Source organism: Colossoma macropomum, unplaced genomic scaffold, assembly GCF_904425465.1.
Source record: "Colossoma macropomum unplaced genomic scaffold, Colossoma_macropomum, whole genome shotgun sequence".
In the NCBI taxonomy this organism is placed as follows: Eukaryota; Metazoa; Chordata; class Actinopteri; order Characiformes; family Serrasalmidae; genus Colossoma; species Colossoma macropomum.
This window is the reverse complement of record NW_023494794.1, coordinates 21,983,582-21,999,293: the sequence shown is the minus strand read 5'-3', so window position 1 is coordinate 21,999,293 and position 15,712 is coordinate 21,983,582. Positions and strand designations below refer to the sequence as shown.

At 38.1% G+C, this 15,712-nt stretch overlaps 1 protein-coding gene across 2 annotated transcripts in view; it reads left to right on the top strand.

Moving 5' to 3' along the window:
- The window catches only part of mcc (MCC regulator of WNT signaling pathway), a 168,001-nt gene that overhangs the window by 120,249 nt on the left and 32,040 nt on the right, over positions 1–15,712 (top strand). For both annotated transcript variants that reach the window (XM_036580590.1, XM_036580591.1), the window contains 3 exons: positions 2,801–2,941; positions 11,077–11,177; positions 12,902–13,085. In XM_036580590.1, coding sequence (XP_036436483.1) covers positions 2,801–2,941; positions 11,077–11,177; positions 12,902–13,085 — 426 coding nt within the window. The remainder of the gene's footprint in view (positions 1–2,800; positions 2,942–11,076; positions 11,178–12,901; positions 13,086–15,712) is intronic.

Here is a 15,712-nt window from a genome sequence, read left to right as displayed (position 1 = left end):
CATTAAATGTTGTGGCTCCCGAGGTGGTTTGACTTTGTTGAAAGGCAAAATGTCTCTTCTTAACATTTGTGTTGTGACTCCTGATCTAACCTGGCTTTAATGCAGAGGGAGCCGGTCGGATTTCTCACTCATCCAGTAGTGTTTTTGTTATGTGCCGTCACAGACTGTCCGGGCGCCGCACTTCCGCACTTCCAAGCTCCGCCTTTTGCGTTCCGCCAACATTACGTTATAAATTACATATTTAGAAAATCGATTTTTGACATTTGTGAATCGATTCAGAATCGTCCACGTCCGCATCGCGATGCATCTAAGAATCGAGTTTTTCCCGCACCCCTAATATATATATATATATATATATATATATATATATATATATATATATATAGATAGATAGATAGATAGATAGATAGATATATATGTATATATATATATAGATCATGTATGTCTTTCATATATACACATATCTACGTGTAATACTGTGTTCAATTTGGACTTCAAAAATCTTGAAATAATGCATGTTCTCGAGATTTTGATTTATTAAGTAGGAATAATGGCTTATTTCCTCAAAGTTTTGACTTACTATGTTGAAACAATTATTTAGTTTATCAAATTTATTTTCTCAAGATTTAGAGCTATTTAGATCTGTCAAAATAATGAAAAATAATTATGTCAGAATAGTAAGTTATTGTTTAGACATAGTAAGTCAAATTCTGAGAAAATCTGTCACTATTTTGACAAAGTAACTAAAACTTCTCACATTATTTGAACAAAAAATTGACCTCTCGCTGACAGGAGCAGTGAAGGAGAAAAATAAACAGACTTTTTAAATGTATTCTTCCATTTAACTCTGACCTTAACCTCAGTTACCAAAAAGAAATGCTTTGTTGGTCAGTTTTAAAGCAGAAAACATTTTTGTAAACAGCATTTTACAAAGTCAGAACAGTTTAATCCTTAACATGTACACAAACACACACACCTCTGTCTTGGTCAGAATAGCCCCCCAGCATGAACTTGTCCCTCAGCTGAACTTAGAGACTGGATGGCCCAGTCTTTCTCTCTCACTAACCTGCTCACATAATGAAAGAGCGCGTTTATTTGGCCCTGGCTGTGCAGGTGGTTTTTAAGAACGTTTCATGTTTTGGTTTTTCCGCCCATAATCCTCAGAATCCCCGTCCAAGTAAATTAAAGGCAAAACATGTGTCAGCTTTTCACAAAGATTTAGCCTCAGTCAGCCAGAGTTTAGCACTTAAGCCTGTAGTTTAGTTTCACTAATCAACACCCTGATGTTCCCCCTGGTTCCTGAAGCTGCAGAGTGGAGATGTCTGTAGCATAAGACTTCAGCCTTTATTCTCAAATCCATTTAAATACTCCACTGTGTGTCAGTCAGAGATTACAGTGCTTTTAGGCTCTTTTCAGTGGTCATAGCTGCAGTGTAGAAATGTCATACTGTTTTGTTTGCCCATTTCAAATGGGCGTTACTCTTTTAATCGTTAATCATAACATCTAAGAGAGCCTTGGTGTGAAGTGAACCACCAGTTGGCATATCCAGTCTTGTTACTGAAGTGCACCTTTCTCATTCTATATGACGTACCTAGGCCCAATCCCATTTCTTATTTTTACCTCTACCCCTTGTTTTTGAGTGTCACCTTTCCCCTTGGAACTGAGTTAAATGGCAGCCAACATAAAATCTAACAAAATATACAATTTTTCAGAAAAGAAATTATTATTAATAATAATCGACAGAAGTATTCTGCCAAGAAATGTAGTTGCTTTAGAGTGTGGATAGTCGCCAAGCAATGATACCACAAGTACTTTTTGGTCACCAAATTACTACTGTGAGTAGTGCATAATATAGCTAAAAAACTATTCATTTGAGATTCAACCACATCCATGCTTGGCAGATGCATGCACTATATGGCTGTCAATGCTAGAATTTTAATTAAGCAATAGAATACGAGAAGGAGTGTGTTAGCGCAAAATAACATCACGGCTGTGATCTGGTCGCCGGCACGAATCAAAGGCCTCGAGTGTTCTATTGCTTTTATACAACAGTTAAATAAATAAAGTAAGAAATGAATAAACTGGGCCGTGAATGTGGTATTTAATATGTTTTAATGTCAGCAATTCCTTCACCAAATTATAGTTCCTTAACAAGCAGCTTGTTGCTACGTCAGAGTAACGAATTCCAGTCACTTGCTGCACAGTCTGCTGTAAGCCTCGCCTTTTGAAGTACAGACTGAGCCATAAAACTGCCGCAATATCAAGTTTAGAATGGTATTTAGTTCATTTCTGGCTGATTCCAGGTTGTTTAGCTGTTCTTCTTTCACAGCTGCCGACTGAAAACCTTCTCAGTGGTGATGACAGTTTGGGAATTTAGTGTAGTCTGATCTTCAGAGTCTGACCAAATTGGCTGTCGGTCAAATGTGATCTTAAAAGTATCCATTTTCTGTTTGTGCGCAGAGTAAAAGTATAAACGTTCAAATGGCTTGAGCTGTCAAAGTGGTTGCGTTGATGTGGCGCAGTAATACAGAGTGAGGGTTAGGGTTGTAGGTGTAAGTCATAGGTGTGCGTATAACATGTATTTTTAAATATCAGATTTTGGGACCTGAACTATCAGTTTTATAATAATCCTTTAATAAACATTTTTCTATAAAATATGCTTGGCTTACTAATGATCCCTATTGCAGTCAGACAGATTTCTGAGCCAGACTTTGTTTGTGCCAGATTTTAGTCATCTCGGTGGAGATACTGGCATTTGTAAATATTCTTATTGAGGGCTGTGTGTGTGTTCTCTCTGCAGTCGTATCGAGCACTTGAAGTCTCAGAACGACCTGTTGACCATCACTCTGGAGGAATGTAAGAGCAATGCAGAGAGAATGAGCATGCTAGTGGGCAAATACGAGTCCAACGCCACCGCCCTGCGCCTGGCTCTGCAGTACAGGTACGTGCACACACTGCTATAGGCCTTTATCCGAACTCACACATCCTTGAACAGTGGTCCCCAGATTGACAGGATAATCTCTGCATGCTGATTGAGGTGGGTTGGCATGGCAACAGCTACCACTTACTTCCATTCCAGTTTTAATTTGAGTGACAACTTCGACTTTTGGAGCTTTTCTTTTCTTCCCTTATTCACTTTTTTTAGGGAGTGCTGAGCATAATCGAGTCTGCCTTGTAGAGTTGCACTGTGAACAGTCCTATGCAAAAGAATATCCTGATTACGTTACATGTTCTGTGAAAATAAGTTAACACGAATAGGGAACAAGCTTAAACATGACATTTGTCTGCAAACTTTAGTGCACAATTACTATTTGTTGAGTTGAACATATTGGAAAAACATGAATATAAAATATGCCATAACTTTTGCAAAGGCAATGATTTTTTTTTTTCCCCTAATATGTTAATTTAAGCAAATAAACAGTCATTGTGCATTAAAATTGTGTGTTCTCTGTAGAGGATGTGTCCTTTTTTTTCCACTTAGAAAATCAGTAACCAGGGCACTCAAACTTTTGCTTGTCAGCTCTTTATTTTAAAGAATCTAGGACTAGACTGACGTTGTATAATGCCCACATTTGTAAAAATAAAGGTGCTATAAATAAAAGTATAAAGTGATTAGAATGAGGTGTCACAATGTCTATATATATATAGTCTGGTTCCTATCACCACAATGAGTAATTCTAATTTCTCTAGAAGGGAGCATTTCACATCAAACCACTTTGAATGGCTTTGTTTACATCTTAATTATTTAATAATGCAGGAATTTTCAAAAATCTGTGGAATTTCTCTTTAATTGTGTTGTTATAAACGTGGGAAGAACAGTTTAAAAATACAGTTTAATGGACCTTACTTGGGCCATATCAACTTTAATAGCTTTTATAATATCAATGACAACAACAACATTAGGAGAGTCTCATTTTCCAACTGTAAATATGTTGAGCTACACGGTCTCTGAGTATTCTTAGATTTACTCACAGGATCACTGAAGGCGTTCTCTTTTTCTAATGCCTTCTTTAGAACCAACAAATGTAAACTAATTTGGTCAAAATAATTAGGCAACGTCTTTAATCAGTAACGTTACATTATTGAATCATCAGTGCGTTTGTAGTGTACAGCAAAATATTTCGCGGTTGCAATGTGTAGCAGTTTATCAGAAAACTAGTATTTTGTCACAATAGCAGTATTTTTGTTATTAGTATCAAACAGCCCTACTGCCTTGTTACCTGTGTAGATACTCAGCCTTATTTACTTGGCTGTCTTTTTAGCTGTGCTACAGTGTTGAACGCTGCACCCATTGTCTTAAGCAGCTCCTGTCTGTCCTTACCTTCTGCTGTTTCTTGCACTACACAACTCCTCAGCATGCATACAGATGAGCCAGCTCTTACATGTGTGCTGTGTGTGTGTAGGAAAGGAAGATTTCCAGCATGATTCTGTGACATTTGACTACCTTTCTGTATGTATATGTGAGTGTGTTTGTGTGGGTTCTATACAAATGTCGGTGTATTTTTGGCCCTCCTGTGCTGTACTGTGCAAACCTCAGAACCCACCCCTCATATATTACACTTCCAGTCAAAACAGCCAGTAAGTAGAGTTATACATTTTTAGAGTTGTACATTTTTGAGGAGACATATAGATAATCTGCTTAGATAAAGGTAAGGTAAATCAAAATAAGTGAAAAACAAGATTTTTCAAAACTGGATACAAGAAATGAGACTCCTAACAACCACCTGCAAGACCTGGTAGACCACCAAAACTGACGCCATAAGATAAACAGTACATAGAGCTCAAGCTGCTTCAGATCTGAAGAAATCCACAGGTGTTTCTGTGCATCCTTCCACTGTGAGAAGACAACTCAGTGTTATATATCTTGAAAGGATTTGTAGCTGTGAAGGAGGCCTTACTGGGAAAAGGAAGAACATTTGCAAATCAAACAAAGAAGCTGCTGGTGTTCTCAGAATAATGGCCCGTCCACCCCAGAGTCCAAACTGAAAATGCAGTCAACTTCTAAGACTGAACTTTGGAGGTGTGGAAAAAATATCCCTGTAGATTTCTTTGGAAAACTGAAAGCGAGTCTCCTGAAAAGAATAGAAGCTGTAATAAAGGCAAAGGTGAAATACTGAAAAACCTCATATTATATTTAGTTGTTGAGGCATAATTTTCTAAATGCTGATTAAACTGAGAATTAAATACATTAAAATGTCCCCTCTGACTTCTACACAGTACCGTAGGTCATGCTTTTCAAAGAATGACAGAGAAGATGAACCCTGAGAAAAGCGAAAAAGGATCCTCTTAAAGGACAAATTAATACGCTTTCATCTGCTTTTCAGTCTCTTTTGTAAGACAGGCCATGATGTTGGCTTTGCTGACTTCCATTTAGCTCCCATTAGTAATAGGATCATGTTAAGAAGTCAGCTTTAGCTGTAATTAATAGGCTCAGATGCAGTGTTTATTTAATGATGGTGCTGTTCATTACGGAGCTTCAGAGAAGATGATGGACACTTTTGGCTGTTTGTAGAGGCTAATGTCTCTAGGAGGCACATTCAGTGGCACAAATTTGCATTAGCATTAGCATAAACAGAACCTGGCTCATCAGGGTGCTTTGTGAGTGTACGAGTGTGTGTGTGTGTGTGTGTGTGTGTGTGTGTGTGTGAGTTTTTGTTCACCTCGCGCCCTCCTGAGATCTGATACCCGCTAAACTCTGATATCAGCCCTTAGCTATTTTTTCATCAGAGCTCGGCTCTGCTTCACTGCTCCAGTGCAGCTGTCGAAAAAACAAAAGGCAGCTTTAAAACACATCGCACATCTCTGCTAATTGCAGAACGTTCCGGAAACACTTCACTTTGGCTGCCTCCAAGTTCCTGAGTTTGACTGTAGCTAACTGAATTTCCACTATTTAGTCAAGGCCGCAGCTGCAGGCTTTACTTTTCATTTTTTCCTGCTAATTTATCAGGGCTCCACCGATTCAAAATTTTGCAGATTTTTAACCCGGTGAGGGCGTTTTCTGGGTTTTTGCATATCTTCTTAAAGATATGCAAAAACCCAAAAGCACTTGCATATAACATGATACCCTTGTTTTATATCAAAATGCTCCGTTATCTTCATCACTACTTACCAAAAACTAGCTGTAGCAACTTCAGTGGCTGTAAACCTTTTGCACGCCATTTCACACTTGTCTCTGATGTCAACTGAATGAAGAATGAAGGGTTTTTGACATCCTTAGTGATTTCCTGAGTGTCCATTGGTCAGTTTAGACAAAATGTAGATGGACACGAATCCACCAGTTACACGTGTTAAGAGGCAGATGTGTTTCTCAAGCCCTCTTCATAGCCTCATAACTCAGAAGGACTACAGTCTGTGATTGTAGAACTACAAAGGGCACCTATATGGTACGTGGAGCTGATAAAATGGACAGCGAGTGTAGAAACAAGGACTTAATGTAGTGGCCGGTTGGTGTATTGCAGTATAATAAAAAAATACGCAACTTAAGGCCAACATTGAGGTTTTATCTGTGGAATTTCTCCCAATAAGAATAAACATCAGGATTTTATATCATATAATACTATATATGATACACTGGTCATCCAGTATATATGTAATAGAATTATTCCCAAACTCAGTGAGGAGCCAGATACAGTGCAGTGCTGTTGTGGATCGTACCAAATCCTGATCCAGACTGAACCATCTGCGTTTGGCTTTTTGTTTCGCAGTAAGGCAGAAGGTCGCGGGCTTTGATTGAATTTTGTCCCTGGTGGCTGTGATGTCAGTTTGCTGGAGGGATTGGAAGGGAGGAGAGAAGAGTGATTTTCATTATGAAGGGTGGAGGGATGCTGGGGGTGGGTCCCGGCAAACCCTCATAAAGACAGAGACGGCGCCAAGCTCATAAAGCCTGCCGATTAATCATGGGTTCAGAAAACAGAACACATGCAAACACACACACATACCCTGGTTTGTTTTTACGCAGTATCAGGATATGGGGTCATACCTGTCGTTGGAACAAAGCCTCATATCTCTCAAATGGTGAATTTACAGGAGAAGGGAAAAACATTCTCAAATTAATGTCAAGAGATTTTTCACCATTTTTGTTGGTAAATTGATCATGAAATTTGCACACAATGTAAAGAGCAGCTGGTATTTTCTAGTAAATTTTAAATATGAAAAACAACAAAAATGGAAAGATGTTTTTTTTTTCCGACAGTGGTAATAAATCTATATATGTTAAAGGGGAAAGTACCTATATTTAATAATACCATGTCCCAATATTTAGTGTATGTGTTCAGTATGTTTGATATGTATTACATATATTTAGGTACATAATATTTCGAGCTATCAAAGTTAACGTGTTAATAATACATTAATATGATAAGTAACGATGAGTATGATTTTAGTACTGTTTAGTACTGTTATTGCGTTCTCCTATTTTGAAGCCTTCAGACCATCCGTAGTGCAGACTGAAGCCCAGCTGCAGCACACTGTATGTTGCTGTGATAGGATCCGCGATTGTAGCTCTCTCATTCAAATATTGCTTTTGAATGGCATTTAAAGAAAACCTTCAGCAGTCTACGCTGGACAGAGCTAGCAAGAGACCTGTGGATAAATCAGTGAGCACCAAACAAACAAAAGCAGCAGCACAGTGGAAAGCTCCAGTTTCCCCTCCACTGTAACAAGAATTCACAAGCTGTATGAAGGAGAGTTGAACCATTGACTGTATATATGATATGTACACTCACTGGTTGGAACATGTAGCGACTGTTGTTCTCACTGGACCGTGGTGATGAAAAGTAGGAGCTGTGTTTACTCTGTGTGGAAATCATGTGATTTTCAGGTAGAGGTTCGTGTTCACATGATGAAAATAATGTTATATAAAGTAATAAATACATTCTGGTAATGTTTATTTTGTTCTTTATAACAAAATGCACTACTTTTAAATGGAAAACAAACTTAAGAGTGAATAGTGTGTGTGTGTGTGTGTGTGTGTGTGTGTGTGTGTGTGTATTCGTAAATATCCTTACATGCCATATGTCCCTTATGTTTTGTATAGATCATCACTGTCTGAACAAAACCTTGTACCTCCACAATTGTAGCTTTACTGGAGAGGAAAAACCTAATAACTTCAGTAACACTTTCTATGAATGTCACCTTTGTAAGCATCTATAAACACATTCATAACATTTTATAATACATTTATAAGACATTATAAACATAGCTATAAATATTTATAAAAATGCACTATACTTTATAGCCATGTTTATTATGCATTATGAATTGTTAACAAATTATAAGAGCTCATAAGTTGTATTTGTCCGCTCTAAGTAAAGTGAAGCGTACTGTACTAAAGCCTCCTCCAGTGTTAAGAGTGAGGCTTCAAGTTGAAGTATTTACTGAAGGATTTACTGAAACACTAAAACATTCACAATAAAGCACATTACAGGCTTCAAATGTCAGAGTTTAAACTAGAGCTGCCATCAGTGTTTTACCCAATGTGGGAAAGGTAATGTACACCACCGTTAGCTTGGTATTTGTCTTTACTTTACACTCTCCAAGCTGGGACTGACTTCTTTGGCACTGACATTATAACATGTTATTAACACTATTTATAATGGATTATATTAACAACTCATAATGTATAATAAACGTGCCTTATGAATACATTATAACATGTTATAAATGTGTTTATAGATGCTTACAAAGGTGACATTCATAGAAAGTGTTACCATAACTTCTAATGCAAGTTAATGTAAATTAAGTTAATGTAAGTTGATGCGCTTAAAGCGATTTTAGAACTCTTCTGTTGCTTCATTCATCATGAATTTTTGTAGGTCTCTGTACAATAAGCCTTACCTAACCTTAAACTCAGTAATGAACAAGATGAACCCTGCAGCTTTGGTAAAAACGTTGCTTGAAATGTACAAAACCCTTCACACACACACACACACACACACACACACACACACACACACACACATGCACCAAGCTTAGATAAACAGCAGTTTCAGGGTTGTTAATGTGGTCAGCATTTCAGGGGGTTTCCCACACAGAGGAAAGTGTGAGTGAAAAGGACAGAACAGAAAAGAGAGACACTGAGTGAGCAAAGGAAAGAGAGGCACTGTTCATGGTGAACTGATTGCTTGTGTCAGTGTCGTGGCAGCGGGTACCGTATAATCACCGGCTCATGCTTGACACAGACTTGGCCAGTTTAGACTTGACTCTGTGGCCTGAGTATACAAGGCTGAATAAAAATCACTGATTTAAAACCAGCTTTCAGCACCCACACCATCATCCTCCACATCAGTACAAACAGCTGTAATCTGACCTCAGATCAGTGTTCCAGGAATGTCTAAAATGAGCCACACATGTATTTAATAAAATTTCCCATTAACCAAAGGGTTCTGCACCGCACTGCTACAGTATAGTCAGTGTGCTTTTGTGTTTATAATAAGGCCTGGATATCGGATATGTTGGCCTGTAAATTGGCTGATAATAAGGTTCTGTGTTTTTGTTGGTATCAGCAGAAATCTGGCTGATGAAGCACAAATGTTACTTTGAAGTTGCTTGTTTTATATTGTATTGAAGATTTTATTGGTCTCATATATTTACACCACCACTACCTACCTTTATTGGAGCAATGCTGAACTGGATAACTTAAACACAGGACACCGTCAAGGTTAAAGTAATAAAAGATGCATAAGAATGCAAAATTAGGTGAAATGAACTGATGAAAAATGAGAGAAAAACTAATTACCATACCAACAGGAAGGCTACAAAGCTCCCAGTGCTGTGGTGTTTTATATTATTTAAAACTTTTTGAGTTTCTGCTTTTGAGTTTCGACAACACATTCGACAACTGACCATCATATCAGTCTTATACAATTGCAGTGCTGTGCTAATGTTTCAGACTTCCCTTCATTTCTTCATTCAGTCAAAACAGCCATGAAGTACAAGCTATCCAATTTTAGGAGATAGTTCTTAGAAGATTAGTTGTAAGACTGTCCAATAAGTTTTAAAACTGTAGTTCAAAACAATGGACTGGACGTGTTTAAAATTACTTGAATCGTGAGAGATCAAAAAATGTAACCAACGTCCAAGACTGAACTTTGAAGGTGTGGAAAATGGAACAAGTGCAAACCTATCCGAAGATGAAATGCTTAATTCCTTCCTTTAAATACATAATTAATTGTATAAAGTACATGATCTCTTGAGCTGATTATTAGCCAGGGATTTGGTAAGTTCTTTTAAATCCTTATAGTATGTTATATTTTTTGGGTCATTAACCCAAAACAGTGCAGTAGTTCTGCTAAAATGATGTAGCATTAGTGTTGTAAAATACAAATTTGCTCATTTCTACTTTGTTTCTTACCTATTATGTCTTTAAACGGTCAGACACAGTATGATTTACAGACATAGCATGTTACCTTATATATTAATAATATTACTATAATATTGCTTACTCATTACTGATCTGAAAAGCGTGACTAATCTGAGTTAATCAACAAGTGGGTAGCCAAACCATGTATAATGTGACACTGACGCTTGGGCTTCTTACAAAAGAGGTTTGGAAATGGTTAACATGCACATAAATATATCAAATTTGTATTTATTCAAATGTTACTGTTCTTCCATGCGCACAAATGCTTATTTACCAGCCTTTTAGATAGAATTTTCTTGGGGAAAATTTTTGCACATTACTGCTTTCAGTCAGGAGTATCCAAACTTTTGACTGGGACTGTATTGACCTGCTCAGCTCAGTGAATAAATCCCCCTGTTTATTTTAACTCAGAAGTCGTCCGCGGCTAACCAAACAATAGCGTTCTGCAGCTCCAGAGTCTTTCCTGATTTCAGTGGGGTTTCCTGTCCTGTCGGATTTGGGCTTGTTTTGGCCTGCTGTGGGCCGCTGTACACACATCAGCACCTCCTCAGCCGCTCAGTATGAACTGAAGGAGCTGCCCTGGCCAGCACATTCCTTCTGTGTGTGCCGTGTCCTTGCATGCATGTGTATGTGTGTGTGTGTGTGTGTGTGTAGAAGCGTGTGTATATGACTGAGTGTAAATGTGTATTAAGTTCTCCCTCTGTGTTGTGTTGCAGTGAGCAGTGTATTGAGGCCTATGAGTTGCTGTTGGCTCTGGCGGAGAGTGAACAGGGTCTTGTGCTCGGCCAGTTTAGAGCTGCTGGAGTCAGCACTATGGGTGAGTACACATACATATAGTCGTAAGCAAAAGTTTGAACGCCCCCAGTCTTACTTGGAATAAAATCTCTTTACATTAACATACATTAAAATTAAAGAACGTTTTTGCACTCTCCTGTAAAGTTGCCATTTAGGAGATGGACAGTTGGAGTTGCTGGTTTCTTTGGACAGCCGTGATATACAGGCTAACACAGATTTTCTCTTTTACAGGACTGTAACATGTGACTGTCTTATTTTTCAGCTTCGATGGAGCACGTTCAGCTCTAGTGTTACTTCTGTGATAGCTAGTCTATGCTGACTACTTTACCTGTTAGTTTGTGATCCCTAACATTTCCGTCGCCCAAAAAAATCTGCAAAAGCCAGATGGTGTGAGATGCCCAGTCTTTTTATAATCTGTTCAGACTTTAAAAGTCGTAAAGTGTACCCAAGTCTTACCCAGATCAAGCAGTAAGCCAAGACATCTGTTTGGTGGCTTCTCTAGTAGCTAACATGTACGGAGAGCTTACGCCACTAATGAGCATTGTGCAAACTGCATGCCTAAACTAAGGATGCTCTTACTGGCTAATTGTGTTATTTGAGGATCCGTAAGCGTTAATGAATGAACCACAGAGGGGGAAAAAAAAACAGAAAAGAAAGGAAAAAAGAAAACAGACTTTAGTCAAAAGTATTGTAGGGCTGTAGACGTACTTTTTAGCGTTGGTGTTAAGATGCTAAGAAAATCAGTAGCCCAAAAATGCTGCAACACGCAGAGGAATACTATGAAAAAATGTTTTAGTATTTAAAAACAGCCAAAGAAAAACAAGTTTGTGCGCTGGAGGCTTGAGGAGCAACACTGGATGCTGTTGAGGAGTTGTTGTCTTCTACAGTAGACCTTTCTCCTCAGTGGATGACGTTCCAACATGTTCATTTGACACAGAAATATCTCATCAATGTTTCTTAACCCAACTAAACGATTAGGGATCACACACTACTCAACTTTTCAGCTGCTGCTGAACCGAACGGAACTCACTGAACTCTCGTGTTCCCCCGTTACTGAAAGACCCAAATAAACAAACATGCATGGAGCAGCTGCTGCTGCTGCGGTTTTCTCTGCCGTTTGTACTGACACAGTAAAGAAGCAGCAGGTAAACAGTTTAAGTGGCTCATGGATTTAAAATGTGATCGGTTTGGTATTATTTAGAGTTTTAAACGTCCATAAACTCAGTTGTGCTTGTGCCTTAAACTCGGCTCATTAAAAAGCTTCGCTCCACACATGAGTGACTTTTCGCCATTTCTCTTTGTTTACTTGCAGTATTTTCTTCTTTCACACTCTCGGTTGTAATTGGCTGTTGCAGGAATCTGCTAAGATTGAGTCGTTGATCAGTTTACACTAGATTACACTCAGAGTCGGGTCAAAAAGATCAGACGTTTGATAAACTCTGACTGGTCTGAAACGCAATCGGGAGGCCAGATATCTGAGTCTGCACCCCTCACACACGACTTGACTCTCTCTCTGACTGTCAACTCTGACTGACCCAAAAATCTGCAGACTAGAGCCAACTAGAACAGACTCGGCCAGACTGAGAATCGAGCCTAAAATTGGGGTAAAAGTTGTGTAGTGTAACCCCGGCTTAAATATAATGTAATGCCTCAGTAGTTCTCTGATGGACAGCTGCACGGTAATACAGGGACAACTGTCCACAACTGTGTATTAACAGCTTCGGCCGTGACTGTTATGTCTCATAGGAGAGCAGGGTGCTGAGGAGAGCATCACGCAGGTCCTGAAGCGAGCTCATGACAGCAGGAAGACAGCAGAGAACGCAGCTAAAGACCTCCTAGGCAGACTGGACGGCAGCTGTGGAGCCGCATTCTCCGTCACAGGCTGCAGCGTCCAGCCCTGGGAGAGCCTGTCCTCCAACAGCCACACCAGGTACGCCCATGTGTGCACATCTGTGGTTTTGTAGTACCCACTCATCTTGTACTGCAAAAGAACTTCCAATGTTTTTGTTTGACTTAAAACACTTTTTATTAATACTTTTTAAATACATCACAATTTTTAGAAATTGGGTAAAGATTGACAGTAAGAAAGCGCTTTATTTTCAGACAGTCGTGTGTTGTCTATATTGTATCAATGTTAAAGCCACATATCATGAAAACCAGAGCTCCCTTGCTTTTTTGGAATAAGGAGCTTGAAATAGTATGTAAACATTGTTATAGTTTCAAAACGTACCAATCAGTCCTCAATATATGGAAACTATGCTGGGAAAATACAGTTTTGAAACTGTTGTTTGTGTGATGTCATGATTACCAATACATTTGCATACAGTCGTATGTCAAAGTTTGGGCTTCCCTGGTTAAATTAAACATTTTGTTGATTTTCTAAATGATAATAATTTAACACATCCTCTGCTAAGATCGCACTGGTGCACATTTTAATGCACGGTCATTATTTGTTGAATTTAACATAATATACCTGTGTAAATATTGTGGCACATTTTATGATTTATGTTTTATTTTTTTTCCAATATGCTACACACAGCAATACATAGAAATAAATAGCACTAGAATGGGCAATAATAATAATAATAATAATGTTTCCTGTAGATGATGTGTTAATTTATTTTTACCTGGAAAATCAACAACTGCATGTCCAATTCAGCCTATAGCAGTTTAGCTCCGCCCATTCATATTGAAGTTATAAGGAGTGTATTAGCATTAGTGCTATTAGAATAAGGCACAATACAGGACAGCCAATTTGGTACATAAACCCACACAAGTTATAACTGTATCTTTGGGGCAACAGTAACATACAGGAACAAGTGTGTACAAGATATGGTTCCTTTAATGAAGAAAATACATATTTTTAAAAATAAAAACATGACTATTGGGTTTATTTGTTGTCAGTTGTGGTTACAGCCCAAGTGAACACTGTCACATCTTTCTGAAGTGCTACAGAAAGTGTTTAAAACCCAAACATTTGGGTTCATAGTATACTTGGTGTGAAGGTCTGAGGCTACATTTCCATTTTAATCTCATGCAAATAGGATTAACAGTCCAGTTGTTGAAATATTGTGCACTGCATTCTGTCATGTGTCATGGCCATAGTCGAGCTGCAAGCTGCAATCAGTGTCGAGGTCATGGAGAAGTTAGCAGGTGATATCAGCGTTTGAAAGAAAGTAATGAAATGCTGAGAACGTTGTTATTCAGTTGATAGATTTTTTTATTTTTAAGCCAGTATTAGGCCTGTATTCACAGAACAGCTGCAGCAATGTAATGAAACTGCAATGTTAGGCTTCTTGACAGTTCATTTATCTACGTGTTCAATTGTGTGTGGGCGTGTGTCTTTGTGTGTTCTTTGTTTCCGAGACAAGATGGCATTCATATGCTCATAATGCTAATCAGAGAAGAGAAGAGTGGCAGATAATTGGTAATTAATAACATCGAGCACACAGCCCTGGAGCAACTCTCATCCTCAGAAAAACAACTGAATTCAGAGCGCCCAGAGTCCCCAGACACAGTGGAGGGCTAGGCAAGGTCTAAACATCATTATCACAATATGTTCTTGTTAAAATATGAAAATTATGGATTTCATTGTTGTCCACCCTTTTTGGAGAATCTCCAGCTTTCTAAACATGTTTGAGTTAATCAGTTACTTAATTAATGATTTAGTTCATCAGTTAGTTAATTGTTTAGTCAGTGAGTTAGTCAATCAGACAGTTAGTTAATTGGTTAGTCGGTCAGTCATCCGTTAGTTAGATAGTTAATTGATCATTTAGTCAAGTTAATCAGTTACTCAGTTAGTCAATTAGTCAATTAATTGGTCAGTCATTTAGTCAGTTTGTGAGTCCATTAGTGAATCAGTCAGTCAGTCAGTAAGTTTGTATGTCAGTCAGTCATTTAGTCAGTCCATTAGTCAGTCAGTAAGTTTCAGCCAGTCAGTCATCTGTTAGTTAGATTGTTATTTATTCATTTAGTCAAGTTAGTCAGTTACTCAGTTACTCAATTAGTCAATTAGTTGGTCCCTCTTTTAGTCAGTTTGTGAGACCATTAGTGAATCAATCAGTAAGTTTGCTAGTCAGTCATCTGTTAGTTACTTACTTAATAATTCAGTCAATTCCTCAATTAGTAATTTAGTCCAGTTAATCAGTTACAGTAATTATCGATTAGTCAATTAGTTGATCAGTCATTTAGTCAGTTTGTGAGTCCATTAGTTAGTGAATCAGTTAGTTAGTCAGTCATCTGTTAGATAGTTACTTAATCATTTAGTGATTTCTTTAGTTAGTCATTTAGTCAAGTTAATCAGTTACTCAATTAATCGATTAGTCAATTAGTTGATCAGTCATTTAGTCTGTTTGTGAGTCCATTAGTTAGTGATTCAGTTAGTTAGTCAGTAGGTTTGTTAGTCAGTCCATAAGTCAGTCAGGTGGTTGCTCAGTTAGTTGCTCAGTTATTTGGTCAGTTTATGAGTTCATTAATTAGTCGATCAGTTAGTCATTTAGTAAGTTAGTCACTTAGTCAGTCATTTAGTCAGTCAGTTGTTTAGTGAGTTACAAGCTA